General features: G+C 47.3%; 1 protein-coding gene across 1 annotated transcript in view; it reads right to left on the reverse strand.

Moving 5' to 3' along the window:
• LOC133464567 (SH3 and multiple ankyrin repeat domains protein 2-like) overlaps positions 1-25,914 on the reverse strand; it is a 273,606-nt gene that overhangs the window by 4,009 nt on the left and 243,683 nt on the right. Inside the window, 3 exon segments of the mRNA XM_061746624.1 lie at positions 20,197-20,324; positions 20,326-21,465; positions 24,464-25,288. Of these exon segments, the coding sequence (XP_061602608.1) occupies positions 20,197-20,324; positions 20,326-21,465; positions 24,464-25,288 (2,093 nt within the window).

Genomic DNA, 25,914 nt, shown 5'->3' on the forward strand with positions numbered 1-25,914 from the left:
GCAAATCATTTTGAGACTCTCCTCAAACACACTAACCCTGTCGACCTTCACATCCTGGATGGACTGCCAGACCTGCCGCCAGTCGAGCAGCTTGACTCCCCACTGCAGTTTTGTGAGACCCGTCAAGCCTTCAGAGACCTGAAGAACAACAAAAGTGCAGGACCTGATGGCATCCCGGCAGAGGTTTTTAAGAACGGCGGGGTACCTCCTCACACGCCGCCTACACCTCTTGATCACACATATATGGGAACATGAGACCCCCCCACAAGACTGGAAGGATGCCAACATTGTGGTCATTTACAAGAACAAAGGTGACAGAGCAGTCTGTGGGAACAGTCGTGGAATCTCCCTCCTCTCCATTGCAGGGAAAGTGCTGGAAAAGATCATGCTCAAGTCTAGGTCGACCACCGACATGATCTTTGTCTTTAGCTACTGGAGAAGAACAGGGAGAAGTGCAAAGACCTCTATATAGCCTTTATTGACCTCAGCAAAGCATTCGACACCATAAACCGTGAGATGCTCTGGAAACAACTGGACAAACTTGGGGTACCACCCAAGTTTCTGTCCGTGCTGCAGCAACTGCATACTGGGATGGATGCAAGCTGGAGTAATCACCGGAGAACTCCAGCGAGAGCCCTTCCAGGTTAATATCGGGGTGAGGCAAGGCTGTGTCTTGGTACCAGTGCTTTTTAATCTCCTCCTTTCTTCCATCGCCTGTCTCTTCCATCGTGCCTTGGATCACAAAGACGGTGTTCATCTTGAATACCTTGCTCTATGGGGCAGAAACGTGGACGCCATACAGAAGGCACATAACCTAGAGGCCTTTCACATCCGTTGCCTTCAAAAAATCCTCGGCCTGTCCTGGGAAGATAAAGGACCTCACTCGGAGATCCTGAAGAGCACCGATTCCAGCTGTATGGAAGCAGCTTTGGCCAAAAGAGACTTACTGTGGATCGGTCACACAATCCAACTGCCTGAACACCGCCTGCCCCGCCAATTCCTCTATGGACAACTACAAGACGCAAAGCTGCTGGTGGCCAAAAGAGACGCTCCAAGGACAACACCAAGGACCTTCTGAAGCCACTGCCATAAGCCCCTCAGCTGGAAACTCTGGCGTTTGATCGCTCAGTTTGGAGAGATACTTGCGTCAGGGCAATCACACAAATAGATGACAGCAATCATCAAAGAAGGTCTGAGAGATGTGGCCAGCGACATCGGAGGAGAGTCAGCTTTCCCCAACGTCCTGCTCCCCTGCATTCCCTCAACGTCCTGCTCCCCTGCATTCCCCCAACGTCCTGCTCCACTGCATTCCCCCAACGTCCAGCTCCCCTGCATTCCCCCAACGTCCTGCTCCCCTGCATTCCCCCAACGTCCTGCTCCCCATGCATTCCCTCAACGTCCTGCTCCCCTGCATTCCCCCAACGTCCTGCTCCCCTGCATTCCCCCAACGTCCAGCTCCCCTGCATTCCCCCAACGTCCTGCTCCCCTGCATTCCCCCGACGTCCAGCTCCCCTGCATTCCCTCAACGTCATGCTCCCCTGCATTCCCCCAACGTCCTGCTCCCCTGCATTCCCTCAACGTCATGCTCCCCTGCATTCCCCCAACGTCCTGCTCCCCTGCATTACCCCAACGTCCAGTTCCCCAGCATTCCCGGAACGTCCTGCTTCCCTGCATTCCCCCAACGTCCTGCTCCCCTGCATTTCCCCAACATCCAGCCCCCTTGCAATCCCCCAATGTCCTGCTCCCCTGCCCCACCTGTGGAAGGATGTGCGGCTCACGCATCGGCCTCCACAGCCACATCAAGTGGCACCAGCGACAACAGCGCTGACCCCCCCGCCCCCCTGCCCTGGAGCAAGCGACGTCATCATACACGATGGACAGCTAAGATGGTGTGGGTGTGTTTGTGTGTGTGTTTGTGTGTGTGTGTCTGGTTTCCACTGTAGTCCAACAGTCACTTATTTTACAGCCAATAAATCAATATGTGTCGTAGTATTTTGTGTGTGACTTTACTCCGTCGTGCTGCGACAATGTGCCCTTAAACCACCTGCTAGGGACGAATACAGTTCTTTGAATTTGAATCGTAACGGGAACCGCTTCCCTTGCCGGAGGTCCTGACCTGGACCCCACAGACTTGGACCCCACAGAGGCCAGACCTGGACCCCACAGACCTGGACCCCACAGACCTGGACCCCACAGAGTCCAGACCTGGACCCCACAGACTTGGACCCCACAGAGGCCAGACCTGGACCCCACAGACCTGGACCCCACAGACCTGGACCCCACAGAGTCCAGACCTGTACCCCACAGACCTGGACCCCACAGAGATGCTGTGGAACAACACAGACTCCAGAGATCCGGTCCCACCAGACATGAAGCGGTTCTGGAAGGACTGATCCGGAAGTCCTCCTGAATGCTGAGCCGCTCTGATCTGGATCCTGGAAGATCCTGTTGAAGTCCCTCTAGTGTGTCAGGACCATTAGTCTTTAGTAAACCTCTAGTTAGTGTTTATTAAAGCTTCTAGTTAGTGTTTAGTAAAGACTCTAGTTAGTGTTCAGTAAACCTCTAGTTAGTGTTCAGTAAACCTCTAGTTAGTGTTCAGTAAACCTCTAGTTAGTGTTTAGTAAACATCTAGTTAGTGTTCAGTAAACACCTAGTTAGTGTTCAGTAAACCTCTAGTTAGTGTTCAGTAAACCTCTAGTTAGCCACTGACCACTACGACCTGGATCCAGACCTGTACCCCCGCCCCCCTCTTACCCCCTCAGGGTCTGCTGTCTCCACCTGGTTCCATAGTGGTCTCTGTAGTCCAACTGGTTCCATAGTGGTCTCTGTAGTCCACCTGGTTCCATAGTGGTCTCTGTAGTCCACCTGGTTCCATACTGGTCTCTGTAGTCCACCTGGTTCCATAGTGGTCTCTGTAGTCCACCTGGTTCCATAGTGGTCTCTGTAGTCCACCTGGTTCCATAGTGGTCTCTGTAGTCCACCTGGTTCCATACTGGTCTCTGTAGTCCACCTGGTTCCATAGTGGTCTCTGTAGTCCACCTGGTTCCATAGTGGTCTCTGTAGTCCACCTGGTTCCATAGTGGTCTCTGTAGTCCACCTGGTTCCATAGTGGTCTCTGTAGTCCACCTGGTTCCATAGTGGTCTCTGTAGTCCACCTGGTTCCATAGTGGTCTCTGTAGTCCACCTGGTTCCATACTGGTCTCTGTAGTCCACCTGGTTCCATACTGGTCTCTGTAGTCCACCTGGTTCCATAGTGGTCTCTGTAGTCCACCTGGTTCCATAGTGGTCTCTGTAGTCCACCTGGTTCCATAGTGGTCTCTGTAGTCCACCTGGTTCCATAGTGGTCTCTGTAGTCCACCTGGTTCCATAGTGGTCTCTGCAGTCCACCTGGTTCCATACTGGTCTCTGTAGTCCACCTGGTTCCATAGTGGTCTCTGTAGTCCACCTGGTTCCATAGTGGTCTCTGTAGTCCACCTGGTTCCATAGTGGTCTCTGTAGTCCACCTGGTTCCATAGTGGTCTCTGCAGTCCACCTGGTTCCATACTGGTCTCTGTAGTCCACCTGGTTCCATCGTGGTCTCTGTAGTCCACCAACTAACCAGGTATTATATGTACATAGAACTCTTCTCCAGTTAACGGATCAATAATACAGATATATCTGTGACTATGTTTACCAGCAGTCAAAATTGGGGTTAAGGTCAATATTCCGGTTACTGAAACATTGGGAATAATCCGTTTCCATGCGTGAGCAAACAGGGTTATCCCTGTTTACATGGTGATTAATCATTTGGGATATCTGGATCAAACCAGCGACGCACGGAGAACGTCATGACGCAATTCCCCTCATTTCTGCTTCTTCTTCCTGTATCCAAATCCAAAACAACAACAACAACAACAGCACGCCGGATAATCAACAGCCCAGTAGAAGTCGCCTTTTTCAGCGTCTTCCAACGGAGCTTGATCTGGTCTGGCGTTCCTACAAATCCTGCTTCGCGCAACTTTTCGCTCACCTTTTTGTAAATCTGGCTATCCTGGTACTTTTTACCGTCTACAAATGCAGAAATGTTCATATCTTTCATTACATTTATGAAGTGATTAGTCTCCTCCTGGTCTTGCGTTTCTCCATGTTTATAAGAACTTCCTGGACTCAAAAGAACAAGATTCCTTGAGAAAAGAACATGCGCAGAAAACAGATTCCTGTTCCTTCTGGTGGGGATTAGGCTAAACATGACCAAATATTAGAATATATTAGAAAAGGAGGAACTGAGGGGTCATATTTGGGTTTTTTAAAACCGCAATATGAGCAAATTCCGGTTATTCAGAGGGGTTATTGGTGTTTACATGGCCGTGCAAAACCGGCTTATTGCTAATATTCCCATTAGAAAAGGGTTATTGACTGCACGTAAATGCAGTCTGTGTCTCCTAAGAAAATGTTTCATCGGTGTTTCAGTAAAGATAAAAGATAAATATCAACGTCGATGAGAACGATGTGTTGAGATCAGCGTCCTGAGAATAAGAGCTTTGCTGAGTGTTTTCAGCTCGGCTGAGACGTTATGAGGACACGTCGTGACCGTGGACGTCCTCCCGTGTCCAGCAGCAGCGCTGGAGGAAAATCACCTCCACCTGTTTCCACGGGGTTGGTTTGAGACCGACGGGCCGAAACCAGGCCACATGTGAAACGTGCCAAAGGGAGGTTATCCACCGACGGCGAGGAGCTGAATGTAGCCTAGATAACTGCTCTTCCCTGGGCCTGACATATGGAGGAGCCTGGGGGGGATGATGGTGGAGGACTGATGGGGGGGGGGGGGGGGGCTGCTGCTCCGGAGGGATCTCAGGCCCCGTTTACACGTAGCGAAAACAGTGGTGTTTTCATGTGTTTTGGCCATTTGTTTACACGAAAACGAAGCTCAAAGTCACCAAAAACGATCAATTTGTTTGGCCTCCGTCAATATTTTCTTGTATTCTACCTGTTTTATATTCTAAAGTCACATTTAAAAGTAACTCGTTGTAAAGTGAAGTAAAAGTAATTTGTTGATGTTTTTTTCCAGGATTCCGATCGGCTAGCATGACTTTATCTTCTCGTTACACTGCCCCCTGTAGGTTTGGCTGCTCATAGCACCTTAACAGGGTATTTATTAGTTATGAGATCTCATGGGATGTTTAACTATAGTATTATTATATTGTTATATATTATAGTATGACATATATTACTTTATATTATATTGTGCTATATTATATCACTCTATATGATAATTATTTATTTATTTTTCAAATTAATATTCTTCATTTATTTATTTACTTTCATTATATTATTTACACACACACACACACACACACACACACACACACACACACACACACACACACACACACACACACACACACACACACACACACACACACACACACACACACACACACACACACACACACACACACACACACACACACCTAGATACATATCATTGCAACTCAATGTCGTCTTTTGTTGTTGTTTGTACTGTATGTTAATAAAAAAAATAAAAACAGCATATTTATGAGGGTTCCTGTAAATAATGGTATTTTTCAAAACGTAGAGGGGGACATTTTTTAAAATCGCTGCATTGGCTCCCCGTCCGCTTCAGGATCGATTTTAAGGTTCTTTTACTGGTTTTTAAGTGTCTTAACGGTCTTGGGCCATCTTATTTATCTGATCTGCTTTTACCGTATCAACCCTCACGGACCCTGAGGTCCTCTGGCACCGGCCTTTTAACCATTCCCCGAACCGGGACCAAAACCCACGGTGAGGCTGCATTCAGCCATTATGGCCCTTATTTATGCAACAGCCTGCCAGAAAACCTCAGGGCCACAGAGAACGTTGATATTTTTAAAAGGAGGCTCAAGACACACCTTTTAGTTTGGCTTTTATCTGATCTCATTTACCTAGTCTTTTCATCTATTTATTGTGTTTATTTATTTAGCTCTTTTATTATCTTTAGACCTTTAATCCATTTTTAATGACTTTCATTTTATTTTATGTTATTTATTATTCATCTTAAATTTTGTATAGATTTCTCTAAACATTTTATACTTTTAGGCATTTTTTACTTTCTTTTAATCTTTTAGTTTTTAGCTCCAGTGTTTCCTCAGGGGGGTCGTCCAAACTGGGAGGTGTGCCTTCTCCGCCCATGGGGGTGTTGTCATGGGGGTCCCTCAGGCCTGGGTAGCTGGGGGTGGGACTCCACCTTCTGTGTGGGGTCTGCCCCGGTCTGTCCAGGTTGGGGGGGTCTATGTGGCGATGCTCCCTGTGGTCGTGGTCGGTGACGCCTCTCGGTGTGGACGGCCACCCATAGGTAGTGTTTTCCTCACCTGGATCGTTAGCGCTAAGCCATGTCACCAGTCCACTTATTGTGTGTGTGTGTGTGTGTTTGTGTGTGTGTGTGAGTGTGTGCACATGTGTATGACCGTGAGTGAGTGTGTGTGTATGCGTGGGGGGCGGAAACCAGGACTAGTAGAACTGAAACCAAGACTAGTGGAACTGAAACCAGGACTAGTAACTGAAACCAGGACTAGTAACTGAAACCAGGACTAGTAGAACTGAAACCAGGACTAGTAGAACTGAAACCAGGACTAGTAGAACTGAAACCAGGACTAGTGGAACTGAAACCAGGACTAGTAACTGAAACCAAGTCTAGTAGAGCTGAAACCAGGACTAGTAACTGAAACCAGGACTAGTAGAAACCGGGATTAGTGGAGCTGACACCAGGACTAGTGGAACTGGAACCAGGACTAGTAGAACTGAAACCAGGACTAGTAGAATTGAAACCAGGACTAGTAGAACTGAAACCAGGACTAGTAGAATTGAAACCAGGACTAGTTACAGAAACCAGGACTAGTAGAGCTGGAACCAGGGCTAGTAGAGCTGAAACCAGGACTAGTAGAACTGAAACCAGGACTAGTGGAACTGAAACCAGGACTAGTAGAACTGAAACCAGGACTAGTAACTGAAACCAGGACTAGTAGAACTGGAACCAGGACTAGTAACTGAAACCAAGACTAGTAGAGCTGAAACCAGGACTAGTAACTGAAACCAGGACTAGTAGAACTGAAACCAGGACTAGTAGAAACCAGGACTAGTAGAACTGAAACCAGGACTAGTAGAAACCAGGACTAGTAGAACTGAAACCAGGACTAGTAGAAACCAGGACTAGTAGAACTGAAACCAGGACTAGTGGAACTGAAACCAGGACTAGTAGATCTGAAACCAGGACTAGTAACTGAAACCAAGACTAGTAGAGCTGAAACCAGGACTAGTAACTGAAACCAGGACTAGAACTGAAACCAGGACTAGTAGAACTGAAACCAGGACTAGTAGAACTGAAACCAAGACTAGTAGAGCTGAAACCAGGACTAGTAACTGAAACCAGGACTAGAACTGAAACCAGGACTAGTAGAACTGAAACCAGGACTAGTAGAACTGAAACCAGGACTAGTAGAACCGAAACCAGGACTAGTAGAGCTGAAACCAAGACTAGTAGAACTGAAACCAGGACTAGTGGAGCTGAAACCAGGACTAGTAGACCTGAAACCAGGACTAGTAGAGCTGAAACCAGGACTAGTAGAGCTGAAACCAAGACTAGTAGAACTGAAACCAGGACTAGTAGAACTGAAACCAGGACTAGTAGAACTGAAACCAGGACTAGTAGAACTGAAACCAGGACTAGTAGAGCTGAAACCAGGACTAGTGGAAGTGAAACCAGGACTAGTAGAGCTGAAACCAAGACTAGTAGAGCTGAAACCAGGACTAGTGGAACTGAAACCAGGACTAGTAGAGCTGAAACCAGGACTAGTAACTGAAACCAGGACTAGTAGAACTGAAACCAGGACTAGTAACTGAAACCAGGACTAGTAGAACTGAAACCAGGACTAGTGGAACTGAAACCAGGACTAGTAACTGAAACCAAGACTAGTAGAGCTGAAACCAGGACTAGTAACTGAAACCAAGACTAGTAGAGCTGAAACCAGGTCTAGAACTGAAACCAGGACTAGCGGAACTGAAACCAGGACTAATAGAACTGAAACCAGGACTAGTGGAACTGAAACCAGGACTAGTAACTGAAACCAGGACTAGTGGAACTGAAACCAGGACTAGTAACTGAAACCAGGACTAGTTACTGAAACCAAGACTAGTAGAACTGAAACCAGGACTAGCGGAACTGAAACCAGGACTAATAGAACTGAAACCAGGACTAGTAACTGAAACCAAGACTAGTAGAACTGAAACCAGGAGTAGTAACTGAAACCAGGACTAGTAGAACTGAAACCAGGACTAGTAACTGAAACCAGGACTAGTAGAGCTGAAACCAGGACTAGTGGAACTGAAACCAGGACTAGTGGAACTGAAACCAGGACTAGTAACTGAAACCAGGACTAGTTACTAAAACCAGGACTAGTAGAACTGAAACCAGGATTAGTAGACCTGAAACCAGGACTAGTAACTAAAACCAGGACTAGTAGAACTGAAACCAGGACTAGTAGAACTGAAACCAGGACTAGTAGATTTGAAACCAGGACTAGTGGAACTGAAACCAGGACTAGTAGACCTGGAACCAGGACTAGTAGAATTGAAACCAGGACTAGTAGAGCTGAAAACAGGACTAGTAACTGAAACCAGGACTAGTGGAACTGAACCCAAGACTAGTAGAACTGAAACCAGGACTAGTAGAGCTGAAACCGGGACTAATAGAACTGAAACCAGGACTAGTAGAATTGAAACCAGGACTAGTAACTGAAACCAGGACTAGTAGACCTGAAACCAGGACTAGTAGAGCTGAAACCGGGACTAGTAGAACTGAAACCAGGACTAGTAGAATTGAAACCAGGACTAGTAACTGAAACCAGGACTAGTAGAGCTGAAACCAGGACTAGTAGAACTGAAACCAGGACTAGTAGAATTGAAACCAGGACTAGTAGAATTGAAACCAGGACTAGTAACTGAAACCAGGACTAGTAGAACTGAAACCAGGACTAGTGGAACTGAAACCAGGACTAGTAGAACTGGAACCAGGACTAGTAACTGAAACCAGGACTAGTAGAACTGAAACCAGGACTAGTGGAACTGAAACCAGGACTAGTAGAACTGAAACCAGGACTAGTGGAACTGAAACCAGGACTAGTAACTGAAACCAGGACTAGTAGAGCTGAAACCAGGACTAGTGGAACTGAAACCAGGACTAGTAGAACTGAAACTAGGACTGGTAACTGAAACCAGGACTAATAGAACTGAAACCAGGACTAGTAGAGCTGAAACCAGGACTAGTAGAACTGGAACCAGGACTAGTAACTGAAACCAGGACTAGTAGACCTGAAACCAGGACTAGTGGAACTGAAACCAGGACTAGTAGAACTGAAACCAGGACTAGTAAGGCTGAAACCAGGACTAGTAGAACTGGAACCAGGACTAGTAACTGAAACCAGGACTAGTAGAACTGAAACCAGGACTAGTGGAACTGAAACCAGGACTAGTAACTGAAACCAGGACTAGTAGATCTGAAACCAGGACTAGTAGAACTGTGTAGCAAGGCTAGTGCTACGGGGCCCGACCGACAGGACAGAGAGGACATGGAGTTTCAGTGCAGAACTGTTTTATTCTCAGATCCAAACACCCAGGACACACGTGCACAAGCTTCAGCTCCTTCACACAGCTCCAGCTTCAGTCTGACCAACATCAGCAGACTCCTCAGTCCTCTTTATAAGGTTGGCAGGGTGGAGAGGTTGACGAGCCACACCTGTGTCTCGTCAGCCTGAGTGGCTGTAGCTCCTCCACTCTGCCACAAACTGGAACCAGGACTAGTAGAGCTGAAACCAGGACTAGTAGAATTGAAACCAGGACTAGTAGTAGCAGGACTGCAGCGTTTGGATCGTAGCGTTTCACCGAGCATCACTTCACCAGAGGAGCTACTGACTTCAGTACAACTGCCGTTGAGCAGCCGTCAGCTGAGAGACACGACAGGAAGTGATGTCACCAACAGGAAGTGATGTCACTGGTATCTGCGGGAGGCCCCGCCTCCAGCACCCACACATCCCCGACTCCCTGTCGCTTGGCTGCACTGCCAGCTCATGCACACGGGGTCGCACTCGCTGGCATTCATCCACTTTATTTATAGAAGTTGAACACACACACACACACACACACACACACACACACACACACACACACACACACACACACACACACACACACACACACACACATTACATAATGGTGACCTACAAAAGCAGCGCTGCACGTGACCTGCACGAGATGCTCCTGAACTCTGCTGAGGGTTCGGCTTGCAGCGGGGTCTCACACACGCACGCACGCACACATATACACACACACACACACACACACACACACACACACACACACACACACACACACACACACACACACACACACACACACACACACACACTGACATCACTACGGGCCTCAAGGCTGCTCTCATTGGGTGGTTGCTAGGCAACCGTCTCATCCACGGGCACAACCAACGCACGTTTAATCAGAGAAGTAGAAAGATGGCAATAAGAAATAAAAAAATAAAAGAAAAACCTCCTCACAAATATCCAAGAGGAGATATAGCGTGACGTAACCGGGCGGCGCTGCAGCTGATCCACCGACGTGATGAAGGAGTGAAGCGACGGACTGAAGGAATGAAGGAGTGAACGAGTGAAGGAGTGAATCTGGGCCGCCACCTGTGCACCTTCCTAACGGCTAAATTTGACTATCCGGAATTAACATCGCAGATATCTACAACTGCATTTTGACTATAGTCGTAATTACATTGTGACTAGTCAGAATTGTCATTCAAGATATCTATAACGTCTCTTTGACTAGTCAAGACTACAATTAGAGATATCTGTAATTCAGTTTCGCCTCGTCAAAACTGAATTACAGATATGAGCAATGACGTCACTGAAAACGACATTGGACTCGTCGCACATCCTAAATGACAATTCAAGATATATGTAATTACATTTTGACTAGGCAGAATGGAAGTTAAAGATATCTCCAATTTGAAATATCTCTAATTAAAATTAATTTCAAAATATCTATAACTTGATTATAGAGCGTTGTCATGTTGACTTTGTATGTTTATATACTTAGATATATGTATTATATTCATATCATAGCTATATTATATTTATATCATAGTTATATTATATTTATGATAGAGCTTACATCTTGTATTAAACAGGTTATTTTTGTAAAAATCATATATATTTATACAAATTAGTGTATAGTATAAAAAATAAATACAGACATATAATTTATGTTTAGTTGTGGAAAGGGGGTGGGATTAAATACATTTATACTTCCTCCCACTCTTTTTCGAACATCTAACTTTTTTTTTCTAAGGTTTTTTTCTTTATGTGGTGGAATGCCCACCTGTATTTGTTTTCTTGTCTTTTTTCTTGTTTTTTACAGTGTCTGACATTTCCCCCAGTTTGTGTTTCTGTTTTGCCCCGCCTGTCTTCCATCTGCCCTGATTGTTCACACCTGTGTCTCGTTACCCCCTTGTGTATATCTGGTCTTGTCTCTCCCTTGCTCCTGGTGGTTCCGTCCTGTTTCTTTCCTCCATGTGTCCTACCAAGTTTTTGCTTAAGGTTTTTGATCCCTGCTTTTGATCCTGCTAAGCAGCGCTTTGTTTTTGGTTTTTGTAAAATAAACCCTTTTTTGTTGAACTCCTGCCCCTCGCTCTCCTGCATCTGGGTCCTCACCACACCAGCCTGACAGAACGGAACCACCAGTATGGACCCAGCAGGAGAGAGTCTCGCCTTCTGGGACATCGTGTACCGGGAGGCGGAACTCACTATTCCTGGTTGGCGGCACCCGGATGAGCTGGAATCCCCCTTCTGGGGAACACGCCTGGCTCGGGGTGGGCCCAGGAGCATTCAGGCTCTGGAGCGACGCCGATGACGGCGTCGGCGCCAGCCCCGGCTAGCCGTTGTTCCGGCGGTGGTCTTGGGCGCATCGTCGGTGGTGGTCCCGGACGCATCAGCCCCTGCTCCGGTGATGGTCCCGGACCCCCGCAGCCAGCGCCACGGACCCGGGTTCCCCAGCAGCCAGTGCCACGGACCCGGGCTCCCCCGCAGCCAGTGCCACGGACCCGGGTTCCCCCCGCAGCCGGCTCCTCGTATCCTGTGTTCCCTGCCAAGTCAAAGTTCCCCGCCAAGTCAAAGTTCCACGCCAAGTCAAGGTTCCCCGCCAAGTCGTCCAAGCCCCCCGCCAAGGCCCAAGCCTAGGCATCGTGGACGACTCCCCGAGCTGTCTCGCCGGTCTGTCCGGCCTCGAGGACGGCCCCCGGAACTTTGGACGTGTGTTGGAATGTAATTGTAGAGATCTGAAATGCTCTTTTTGACTAGGAAGAATTGCAACACATATCCAGTCTAGCTGTTAAATATTAAAACGGCTTGCCATAGTAATTCCAGTTTCAGATATCTACAATTTAATTATAATTCCCCTCAATTCAAGACAACTACATCTTCATTTTTAGATATCTTAAATTAAGTTTTGACTACTCAGAACGAAGTTGTAGATGTCTTGAACTGGAATTATGACTAGTCAAAATGACCTTGTAGATATCTCGAACTGGAATTACTGATAGTCATAATTTAATTGTAGATATCTATAATCAAGTTATAGATATCTTGAAATGAATTGTAATTAGAGATATCTCCAATTGGAGATATCTGTTCTGAAGTGTCCTTCTCCAACCGAGTCCACGTGACTGCAGACACGGGTCCTCCTGCTCCGTTCTTCCCTCACGTGAACAAGATCTTAACTGGACTCGTGCCCCGCCCCCCCTCCGTACTGCACATGCTCAGTGAGACCCTAAGAGAGCTACGAGCTCCGTCTCCTGGTCGTCATGAATAAATCAAAACCTGCTTCTGTCGTCGACTCGCTCCGTTTTCCTGATTCAGATGTCTTTATTTTGTAACTCAGCTGCACGTTGCGTCTTTAGCAAGATTCACGAGGCCAAGCGGAAACCCAACCCCCCCCTCCCGACCCGGAGACTAGTGATGCCCCCCTAACGGACGACATCAGGGGGACCAGCAGGAACCATCCTCCAAGTTTTGTTTCCGTGTTGCGTCCTTTCATACCCCTTTCCCACCAAACTGGCTCCAGTGCTGGTTCTGGTTCACAACTCGTTCAACCTGGAACCAGCTGAGAACCAGTTTGCTTTTCCACAGCTCGGTTGCTAAGGGGATCCACGTCAGTTACGTCTCTGCAAACGTCAGTTACGTCGCTGCAAACGTCAGTTACGTCTCTGCAAACATCAGTTATGTCTCTGCAAACGTCAGTTTCGTCTTTGCAAACGTCAGTTACGTCTCTGCAAACGTCAGTTACTGTACGTCTCTACAAACGTCCGTTTCGTCTCTGCAAACATCAGTTACGTTTCTACAAACGTCCGTTTCGTCTCTGAAAACGTCAGTTACGTCTCTGCAAAGGTCAGTTACGTCTCTGCAAACGTCAGTTACGTCTCTGCAAACGTCAGTTACGTCTCTGCAAACGTCAGTTACGTCTCTGCGTTTGCGTGAAAGTTGCAGCAACAACCAGCTATCTGCTCTAATAGGACTTGGTCCACGTAGCTCCTCCGTGGACACATCTCTAAAAGACAGGTTGTCTCCTCCTCCTCCTATGATGCTTTGCTGCATCCAGATTCATTCTTATTTGAAAATGTCTCCGTCTCCCAGTCTTGCTGTTGCCGTTGGTCTTAATAACTCCACCCTCTCTGCTTACGTAAACGGTTCTTTCCTCTAGACCAGCAAAGAGTTGGTGCTACCTTGGAACCGGTTCTTCTGGCCCGGAGCCAGTTCTTTGTCAGTGGAAACAGAAAGCCCAGTTCCAGACTCAGCTGTAGTCCAGAACAAGATCTGGAACCGGTTTGGTGGAAAAGGGGTACCAGCGGTGGAGAAGTGACCATACCCAGAACTGACTAACAACAACGGTGTGAGCTGGAGATGAGTGGAAGGTGAAAGGTCACCGGCATGAAGCTTTAGCGGATGAGAGCGAAAGCTTGGAGCGACTTATTCCCCCCACGCTCCGTCCTCTGATGAGCGATGGGATCATTCATACAAAATTCATCCGTACGGTGAATTATTGATCAAGCTTTTCATTCTGCTCTTAAGGCGGGGGGGAGTTAAAAACAGCTCAGCTGAGTCGACTCAGGTCCATCAAAACGCCATCTGACTCCCAGCAGGTCCGAACACTCCTACACGGGTACCAGACCTGCACTCGGGGACCCGGGTCCACCTGAACCGACCTGGGCAGAACCGCAGAACCGCCGGAGGACGAGGGGAAGGATGAATGATGGATGAACACGTGCTGCATCATAAATACAGGATTTCACCCTCACAGAAGCTCTTCATAGCGCCACGAAGCCAGCTTTACGTATGACCAGAGCAACATGAGCACCAACCGTCATCACCGGAGCTACTTAGCATCTTCAGCACATGTGGGATTTAAGATGTGAGATGTGCCACAGGGATTGGTGCTTGGCCTTCTCTTTTCACTATGCACCACTTCACTAGGTGAAATCATCACCTCTCATGGCTTCTCCAACCGCTGCTATGCTGATGACACCAAGCTCTTCCTTTCCTTCCCACCTGGCGACACAGCCGCCTCAATATCGGCCTGTCTTTCTGATATCTCTGCTTGGATGAAGGACCGTCACCTTCAGCTAAATCTGTCCAAGACTGAGCTCATTGTTTGTACAGGCAGTCATTCTTTACCTCCTCAGATAAGCAGCTGGATTCCACCACACTCATCTCCACATCTTCTGCTAGGAATCTTGGTGTCATGCTAGACAGCCAGCTGACCTTTAAGGACAATGACTCTGACAGAACATACGACACAGCTCTTGATTCAGGCTCTGGTCATGTCAAGCATCGACTACTGTAATTCCTTGCTGGTCGGCCTCCCTGCTGCTCAGTTAAACCTCTACAGATTACCCAGAATGCAGCAGTACGTCTGGTCTTCAACCAACCCAAGAGAGCTCATGTCACTCCGCTGCTAATCTCTATATCAAGTTTAAAGCTCTGCTTCTGGCTACCAAACACTTCACTCCTCAATACCTTCACTACTTGATCCAGAGATGCCTTCTAGCATTACATATATATATATATATATATATATATATATATATATATATATATATATATATATATATATATATATATATATATATATATATATATATATATATATATACATATATATAAAAACACATTTATATTCTAGCACTGGCATGGCAGCACCTGTGTCCAACTGTGTAGCAGTCTGACCAGCTCTGATCCAGCTGGACCTCCTTGGATTTTGTGTTTGTGTTGTTCTCTGATGTACATGTAAGGCCCCGTTTACACGGGGGAAAAACGGAGGCTTTTTCATGCGTTTTGGCCGTTCGTTTACACGAAAACGGAGGTCAAAGCCCCCAAAAACGATCATTTCTGAAAACTCCGGCCAAAGTGGAGATTTTCAAAAACTCTGTTTTCACGTTTGCGTCTAAACAGAGAAAACTGAGGAAAACGGAGATTTACGTCACATTATGCGACAGAAACGTCACCAGCAGCGTCATGAGTGCGACCTGTGTTTACAATTTGTTTGGCCACCGTCAATATTTTCTTTTATTTTACCCGTTTTAAATTCTCTCAGACTCTCGTTCCGTCTTGGAAGTAAAGCCTGAATTATGGTCCCGCGTTAAATCGACGCAGAGCCTACGGGGTAAGGTACGCGGCGATGCGCGCCGTACGGTGTGCGTCGCCGCGTACCCTACGCCGTAGGCTCTGCGTTGGTGTAACGCGGAACCATAAATCAGCCTTAACTGGAAGTTACACGTGTCATTTGTTGATGTTTTTCCAGGATTCTGATTGGCTGGCATGACGTTAACAGCGTTTTCATGCGGGTCCGTGTAAACGAGGATATTTTTGAAAACGTAGAGGGGAAAATATCAGTTTTTGTAAATACCCGGCTACGTGTAAACGTGGCCTAAGTCGTTTTGGATAAAAGTGTTAAAAGAGGGTTTAATCCCGTTTATTTAAAGGAGCATGAGGCTCCTTTTAAGAAATGAGACTCTATAGCGCCACCCTTCGCCACGACGGCCGTCGGGGGTACTGCAGCCAACAGTGAAGCCGGCACGGGAGAACGGGGAGAACGCACATGCAGCGTCATTTGACGTCACATCCGCAGGACAGTGCGGGAAATTCCGGTCACAATTGCAGCACATTTTGCAGCACACAGCCTGTTCAAGGCAACGGAGAGATACAGTAGAGGGCTCATTCTTTTTGGTTTGGAACACTTCATCTGACATTATTACTAGAAAACTTAAAACGTATACAAATTTTTTTCATAAATCTTGCCTCAATCCTTCCTCATGCTCCTTTAAGGATGCAGCAGCTTGAGGTTGACCTACTGGTTCGGGGAGCAGGACGGTGAACGGCTTGCAGCCTCCGGTCCAGAGCCAGGCAGCATTAGCCGTTGCTCGGGGCAACTGCACCACCATTCAACCCTTCAAGGCCAACAGCCTCTGGCCGAAACCCCCTGGAGGCCCGGCAGTCCTGGTTTAAGCTGCTACTGGAACTAGAGTCAATTCCTCTTCAGTCCCGTCCATCTGCTCATCGTTTAATAAATCACTTCCTGCCAACGTGGCGTCTACATAAACTTGAAATGTGCCCCAACTTTATCTGACAACAAGCCACGCTACAGTCTGGAGTCTTATTACTATCATCTATCCATCCATCGAACCATCCATCCATCCATCCATCCATCCATCCATCCATCCATCCATCCATCCATCCATCCATCCATCCATCCATCCATCCATCCATCCATCCATCCATCCATCCATCCATCCATCCATCCATCCATCCATATTCTATATATAAGTATATATGTATATCTTATATTATACATGTTTCCGGTACAAGCACACACATATACCGGTATGCACATATATCTTTATTCAATTTTTAGGGCCCGAGCACCTTCAGTGCGAAGGCCCTATTGTATCTGTAGGAATTTTTTTTCTTTCTTTCTTTTTTCTTCTGACGAAAGGAGGGCCTTTTTGCCCCCCTAAACGTGCCCAAAAAGTCACCAAATTTTGCATGCAAGTCAGGCCTGGCGAAAAATTTGATATTTCATGGTTTGCATTAATGGGCCTGGCAAAATGGCTCAACAGCGCCCCCTTGAAAACTTTGTGCCTCAAGCCCCAGAATGCGGTATGTCGTACACGCACGAAAATCGGTACACACCTGTATCATGTCACAACTTAAAGAAAAGTCTCTTGGCGTCATGCCCGAAACCGAACAGGAAGTCGGCCATTTTGAATTAGTTGTGTCATTTTGGCGAAATTTATGCCATTCCTTCGAAAGTTAATTCAGCCCGAACCGTAACGTGCTCCCAAGTGTGTTATACATCAAAATGTGCGTCTCCATCCTGCGACTACACGCATTACTTTTCTCTTTCAAAAGCGTTACCGTGGCGATGCTAGACGCCAAAAAGCGCGGCCACCCTTCATCTGGTTGGTTCAGACAGAAAAAACTTTGCGCCTCAAGCCCCATAATACGGTTTGACGTACATGAACGAAAATTGGTACACACCTGTATCATGTCACAACTTAAAGAAAAGTCTCTTGGCGCCATGGCCGAAACCGAACAGGAAGTCGGCCATTTTGAACATTCTGAATTAATTGCGTAATTTTGGAGCAATATATGCCATTCCTTCGAGAGTTAATTCAGCCCGAACCGTATCGTGAACCCAGATGTTTTATACATCAAAATGTGCGTCTCCATCCTGCGACTACACGCATTACTTTTCTCTTTCAAAAGTGTTACCGTGGCGACGCTAGACGCCAACAAGCGGACCCCCCCTTCATCTGATTGGTCCATATTTGATAGTTCCCCAAAAGGCACCAAATTTGGCATGCAAGCCAGGCCTGGCGATAAATTTGATATTTAATGGTTTGCATTAATGGGCGTGGCAAAATGGCTCAACAGCGCCCCCAGGAAAACTTTGTGCCTCAAGCCCCACAATACGGTTTGACGTACATGCACGAAAATCGCTACACACCTGTATCATGTCACAACTAAAAGAAAAGTCTCTTGGCGCCATGGCCGAAACCCAACAGGAAGTCGGCCATTTTGAATAAATTGTGTCATTTTGGCGAAATTTATGCCATTCCTTCGGCAGTTAATTCAGCCCGAACCGTAACGTGCACCCAGGTGTGTTATACATCAAAATGTGCGTCTACATCCTGCGACACCACGCATTACTTTTCTCTTTCAAAAGTGTTACCGTGGCGACGCTAGACGCCAAAAGGCGCGCCCCCCCTTCATGTGATTGGTCCATATTTGATAGTTCTCCAAAAGTCACCAAATTTTGCATGCAAGCCAGACTTGGCGATAAATTTGATATTTCATGGTTTGCATTAATGGGCGTGGCCTAACGGCTCTACAGCGCCCCCTAGAATACTTTTATCTGCCATAACTTTTGAATGGTTTGACATAGGAAGTCGTGGGTGGTGTCATGGGACTCTGTAATGAGTCCTTAAGCTTCGTTGGCCTTAATTAGCCCCGCCCCTTCTTCTGATTGGTTGTTCCTTTTTTCTGCTATAACTTTTTAATGGTTTGACATAGAGAGTCGTGGCTGGTGTCATTTCTGATATGCTTATGGGGGGCGGTGGACGTGAGTGCGAGGGCCCGTTCATCGCTGCTTGCAGCTTTAATTTTATTTATTTTCTTTCCTAATCATATAATTCTATTTATTGCAAATAGATTTATCTTTTTATCTTTTATATGGGTGTTGGTTTTTGGGGTGTTTTATTTCTCCTTTCTTGGTTCTTGTATACAGTGCTGAGTGAGATGGAGATGTCCATCCAAATAGTCTAGGAACAACGGCCCTCAGATTTAAGATACTCCTACCCGAGGTAGAACCAACCACAACAATGATTTTTTTTTTCCAGATCTCATCCACAAATCCAAACCATCTCCCTGTCAGCTTGATCCTCTCCCTCCCTGTCTGGTCAAAGTCTCCATCCAGTCTCTGAACCCTTTAATAACTGCTATTGTCCATTCTTCTCTCACCTCTGGTATTGTTCCCTTATCTCTCAAATCTGCCACAATAACCCCAATTCTCAAGAAAGCCTGGTGCCTGGTGACCCCAACAATCTCAACAACCTTTGTCCCATCTCCAATCTTCCCTTTCCTCTCCAAAGTCCTAGAAAAAAACTGTTGTATCTCAGTTTCATAATCACCTCTCTCTCAATAACCTCTATGAACAATTCCATTCTGGCTTTCGTCCATCTCACAGCACTGAAACAGCTCCTGTTAAGATCACCAATGACCTCCTCATGGCTGCCGACACTGGACTCATTACCATCCTGGTCCTCCTCGACCTGAGAGAGACCTTTGACAAAATCTCCCACACCATCCTCATTGACAGGTTAGCCGCCATTGGACGATCCGGCACACCCCTGGACTGGTTTAAATCATATCTCTGGCCGAAACTCAGCAGGTTCAACTGAAAACATTTACATCCTGTCCCCCTCTCCTCTGGTGTACCCCAAGGATCAGTGATCGGACCCCTCCTTTCCATCATCTACCTCCTCCCCCTTGGCAGTATTTTCTGTAAATATAACATCCATTTTCATTGCTATGCGGATGACATCCAGCTCTATCTGTCCGGCTCTGGACCTCACTGCCACAGGACATTCAAGTGTCAGACTCTGTCACCACCTTCAAATCCCGCCTTAAAACTCACCTCTTCAGACATGCAGACTCACAATAATCTTGGGACTGGAACGACCTCACTATTGCACTTTACTGTTGTTTTATGTATTGTACTTTGCTATGTTTTTAATTGATTGCCATGTTTTTATTGTCCTTTGTACGGCGACCTTGAGTGTCCTGAAAGGTGCCTTTAAATAAAATGTATTATTATTGTTATTATTTTATTATCTTTCTATTCCTATTAGTGAAATTGAATGTTGTGGTTTTTGATTTTGGGGGGAAATTTGTTTTTTTGGCTCTTCTTTAGAACTACTCTAAACCCTGAAAAGAGGCCAAATTGGGCCAGTTTGAATAGGGTTCTAAAGTTCGAATTGTACTGTTTGGTAATAAGAACATATAGGACACTTTGTGTGTAAACCCCCACACAAAGACCCTGGAGGTCGGAGGTTACCTGGATCCGAAGCCCCCCCGGGTTCCCGTGGGGGAGTCCAGGCCCTCCTTCGGCGGCCGGTTGATGTGCTGCAGGATGGAGCTCAGCTCGGTGATGACGGTGCTCTTCCCGTCCGGCGTGGGGGGGGGGGCTGCGCAGCTCGGGGGGCGGGTCGCCCCACAGCTTGGACGTCCTTTGGGAGGGAGTCCTGGGGGGCTCGGAGGCCGAGGGCGGGGGGGGCGGGGCTTGAGGGGGCGACCCGTAGGCCTCCGGCGGCTCCTCGATGAGGGTGTCGTGGTAGAGCGACGCCCGGTTGATGACGGACTTGGCCTTGGGTTTGGGGGGGACCGGCGGCCGCTCCGCCAGGAAGGCGTGGCCGTCGGCGGCGCCGGCGTAGAGGCCCTCCAGGGCCGCGTCGCAGAACCCCCCCTCCGACGACAGCGTGGAGATGCTGGACACCGTGCTGGTGGCGTCCACATGGTGCGGGTCGCCGCTGCTGCGACTGTCCGGCTCCTCGATGCCCGAGTCGCCCACGCCGGCCTCGGGGTCGGGGGGGCCGGGGTGGTACGAGGGGGGCATGCTGTTCCTCAGGACCTGGGGGGGGGCGTGGGGCCCGTACGGGGGCAGGGCGGGCCCTCCGTTCCGTCTCTGCTGCTGCAGCATCTCCGCGAAGGCGCTGGCCTGGTCGTCGGGGACGTCGATGCTGTTGGCGAACTCCAGCGGCGGCGGCAGCGGGTCCGAGAACTCAAACTCCTCGTCGATGTCGACGGAGGCCAGCGGGGGCGGCGGGATCCTGAAGGGGAGCTTGACGGGTTCCTCCAGGGATTCCCCCGGAGCCACGGCCCTCCTCCTCCCCGGGTGGTTCTGGGGACCCGGGTGGTTCTGGGGGTCCGGCTGGTTGGGGTCCTTCAGCTCGGACGGCCGGTTGCTGTCCGTCACCTCCAGCTCCGGGGGGTTCCTGCTGCCCCCCGCCTCGGTGTGGACCATCAGCAGCCCGGCCGATTTGGGCTGCGAGGCGTCGGCGGCGTCGGCCGGCAGGCTTTTCCTGTCCTCCGCGGGACGCCGGTGCTGCCCGTCGTCCTCCCGCGCCCCGCCGGACTCGTACTTCTGCTCCGTCGCCTGCCGCCGGAGGCCGCCGCGGCCCGGCCGGCCCATGGTCGCCGTGGAGATGGCGGCGAAGCTGGTCTCGATGCCCGAGCGCAGCTTGGTGTCGATGAACAGCGGCTGGTTGAGGTCCGGCTTGTGGCTCGGCGGCAGCGACTGGGCCTCGTGTTTGGGCGTCGGCTGAACCTGGAGGTTAGAGCATTGGTTTATTATAAAAAAATGCAAATCATGTTTAAAGCAAAAAATAAAACACTAGCAGACAGTGTGCAGAAATTTTTCATAGCGTCTGAGAGTTAATATGAGTTAAGAGATGGATGCAAATTTTTGTTACCAAAAGCGATAAAAGAAATTAAAAGAAGATGTATTTCTTTTAAAGGGGTCCAGCTAGGGCTGTTCGATTTTGCCCAAAAATAAAATCTCGATTTTTTTCTCTCAAAATCCGATTTTCGATTACGATTACGATTATTTTGTGAATTGACAAAAGGCAAAGAAATGATTTCAAATATGCTGTTTTTTTTATTGAACATTTGCCCCATTGGGCTTTAAGTGCAAACTTTGCTCTTATTAAACCAGAAATGAATGAATAAAGTGCAAAACTCTGTAAAATAAGTTGAAAAAAAGTTTTAAAAATATAATAAAATATAAAGTTTTATCTCTGAAAAAAAATCAGCAAATCACCACTTGCAGTAAGTTATATTTCCAATTAAATAAAACAAGACATTTTCTAATTAAACTAAACTGGGTCTTTGCATGCTAAATAATAATGCAACCCATGAAGGAGGTAGAGGTGTGTAATGTCAGTCATTACATTTGCTATTCACATTTGCAAGTTTTTTGCAAGGAACACGAGCCGGTCTACCGCATCTGGCTTGAGGGATGCCCGGTGGCATGTTACAACGCCCCCTCCTACACTAAAGAGCCTCTCCCATGGGGCACTTGTCGCAGGTATTGAGAGGTATTTCCATCAATCATTAATATGGTATCAATCATTAATATGTGTGCAGACAAGGTAAAAAAATAAATAAATTAAAAAAAAAAAAAAAAAAGTGAAAAATCGATTTTATGATTTTCACGTTTTAACATCGTTCTAATTACATAATCGCGAGTACGATTTAAAATCGATTAATCGAACAGCCCTAGGTCCAGCTGTGGAATAGTGTTGATCTCAAATTTAAGCAACGTACCCCCTTTGTTATGTTCAAAAATTCATTATGTGCATTTATATTTGGGAGTTATGGCTGTAATTGAAAAAAGGGGAAAAGAGATATGTATGTGTATGTAGATCTGCATCTATGTGTGTACATGTATGTATGTATGCAAGTGTATGTACAGTATATGTATATATTATATGTTTGTTTTTTTGTTCTTTTTTTTTGTTTGTTTTTTGTTCCTTTTTTTCTTCACACTTGACACCATGTATTGTGTAGCTTCAGTTGTATAGTAGCATTAATAAGCTCTGCTTCTGCCTGAGCCTTTTTCAGTCAAATTGTAAAAAATTGTCTCTTCCTTGTTGCCTTGAAAGGTATATATGACTGAAATAAACTTACACCGTGCCCTAACTGCATGCGAGCGTCCGACTATCGCGTCGCACTGCGTGACATCGGACGCTCTCTGTCCACACTGAAAGCGTTAATATGGGCCCCCGCGTTATTTTGATTGACAGCTTCCATTGGTCAGTCTCAGACGACGACATGTCAAACCCAGTGGTGGCTGGTGATAAAAAATATTGGGGGGGCGCACTGGCGAGTGGGGATTACAACACAACTATAAACTCTACTTGAACATACATTTTTTTGTTATTTTTTATTACATATCACTACATATACTACATATAGATATACATATACATGTAGCATATTTTACATAAACATATTTAAAATAAAATAAAATATTCGAACAATTTTTCAGATTTTTTCAGTTATTATATAAAGATATTGACAGATATTGTCTGAAAAATCATTCAAATATGTTATTTTGTTATTTGAAAAATTTAAAATTTGTTTTGTTGATGAGAAAATATGTTTCTCTATTTTTCTTATTTTTGTGAGGGGGGATATACTGTATATTGTTTTTCGGCACTACCTTGTTCTCTATAGCTGATATAACATGAATTACTCCTATGTGGGATCAATAAAGTTCTTATTTTTGCCATCTCAGAAAATTAAATATATTATATTTGGTGCCTAACTGTTTCCCAAGTATATTAGTGCGTGTGTGAATGAATAAATGAGACGTAAAACGTACATTTCTTTGTAAAAAGGCGCTTTATGAAAATAAGTCCATTTACTTGTATTAGTTTACAGCGTATTAGTTTACAGTCTTGCCACATCCAATATGGCGGCGTCGTTGTCGTATCGCAGCAGCTCCATGGGAGGATACGGATAGATGTCTTTGGCTGTGACTCCGTTTGTATACGAGTGACAGATACAGTCGCGCGTCTACACTGTCAGGGGTGTGACTTTGATTGACAGCTCATGAGTCAATCAGATGGGATGAAGAATTACAGAAAACACGCTGATTGGCCACGGGCGCAGAGAGCGCCCTAGTGCCCCCTATTGACAAGCCACCATTGGTCAAACCCACGTGGACCGACCGCTGTGATTGGCTGCCGTTTTGAGGGACGGCTGCACAGTACAGAGTAGGCTACAGATAGATGCTGATGTTAAATCGTTTATTGGTATTAATTGTTGTTCAACTCTAACAGGCCATATTATTGTGCTGAACTTGCTAACTGCCCTTCCTCAACAGTTTAACAGTAGCTAGAGTACATTAACAGAAGCTAACGGTAAATTAACGTCTGCTCAGCATCCTGAAAAAACACACAAAAATAACGGTAACTTCGAGCTCTCTGTCCATCTCCCTCCAGCAGCTGCCACTTTATTGAGGTTTTTGTAGTGAAATGAGTTGGAATCATAGAGATAACTTCTCATTTCAACTAACTGGATCAGCCGTTCCTCCGTGACCGTTTCCTACAGCGCTTTCAACCGGCTTTCAACGCGAGCGACAGGAAGAAAATAGAAGCAGGGCGTCCGACAAATGTTCAGCTCAAAACGCAGCGCTGCGTCGCTCATGGCCAGTTAGGACAGTCCAATAGAAAATAAAGCAATGGAAATGATTTTGTCGCTGACGCTCGCTCGCATCGCATGTAGTTAGGACACGGTGTGAAACTAACTAACTAACTAACCTGAGGAGGGTTTGTGGGTTTGTTCTGAGGGTGTTGCTCCTTCATGGCCCGGTCCCGTGCCGCGAGGGCCAGAGCCAGCGGAGAGTTGGGGTCCAAGGGCTTCCCGGTGACTGGGTGCAGGTATGTCCCGTTGGCCTTGTAGTGGCTCTTGGGTGGCGTCGACGGGAGACTCACCGGACTGTCCAGGTTGGGACACTGACCCGTCCTGGTGTTGAGAGGCTCCCGCACCACGGTGGGTTCCGGACTGTTGAAGTCCGTCATGTTCCCGCTGCCGCCACCGACCGGCCGTCCGAGTTGTCTGATGGAAGGTGGGGCCATGATCCTCCGGAGACGCTCGTCGCTGCTGAACATGCCCTCGTCGATGGACTTGGACTGGCGCAGGCGCGGCATCGGCGCCGGGCTGAACTCGTCGTCCCCGACGTCGATGGACTGGAAGGTGATGGAGCTCTTCTTGGCCTCCAGCCTCTTCTCGCGGTCGCGTACCGCGCCGGCGATGGCCGCCGCAAAGGGGTTGCTGAGGGAGAGCGGGTCGTCCGGGCGCAGGCCTCCGCCGGCGGTTGGGGTGAGAGGGGGGTGCTCCGGGGTTGTGGGTTCGATCTCCATGCTGCTGCCCTGGCTGCTCTTGCCGCTGCTGCTGGTGGACGGCTCCTTAACGATGATGGTGGGGATGGGGATGCAGGTCCGCTCCACCGGCGTGGTCGGCATGGAGACAGCGCCCGAGGCGTGGCAGGTCTTCTCCGGACTGTCCTCCACGTTGGGCTGCTTCACCAGCATCCCCTTCCTCCGGGCCGGCTTGGCCGGCACGTACAGCGTCTTGTTGCCCACCTAGTTTAGTTTAGTTTTAGTTTAGTTTATTTGCACATAAAAATATACAAATGTACAAGTACAGACGAACAGTATGTAGAAAAAAAGGAAATTAAAGCTGCAAGCAGCGATGAACCGGCCCTAGCGTGTGAAATTTTCACCAATAAAGGTCAAGTACTAAATACCGAGTCCGATGACACCACCCACGAGTCTTTATGTCAAACCATTCAAAGGTTATGGCAGAAAGTAGGAACTATCAAATATGGACCAATCAGATGAAGGGGGGGCGCGCCTTTTGGCGTCTATCGTCGCCACGGTAACGCTTTTGCCTGAGAAAAGTAATACCCATCGTCGCAGGGTCGAGACACACATTTTGATGTATAACACACCTGGGTGCACGTTACGGTTCGGGCCGTATTAACGGCCGAAGAAATGGCATAAATTGCGCCAAAATTATACGATTAATTGAAAATGGCCGACTTCCTGTTCGGTTTCGGCCATGGCGCCAAGAGACTTTTCTTTAAGTTGTGCCATGATACAGGTGTGTACCGATTTTCGTGCATGTACGTCAAACCGTATTGTGGGGCTTGAGGCACAAAGTTTTCAAGGGGGCGCTGTTGAGCCATTAGGCCACGCCCATTAATGCA

Source organism: Cololabis saira, chromosome 2 (assembly GCF_033807715.1).
Source record: "Cololabis saira isolate AMF1-May2022 chromosome 2, fColSai1.1, whole genome shotgun sequence".
In the NCBI taxonomy this organism is placed as follows: Eukaryota; Metazoa; Chordata; class Actinopteri; order Beloniformes; family Belonidae; genus Cololabis; species Cololabis saira.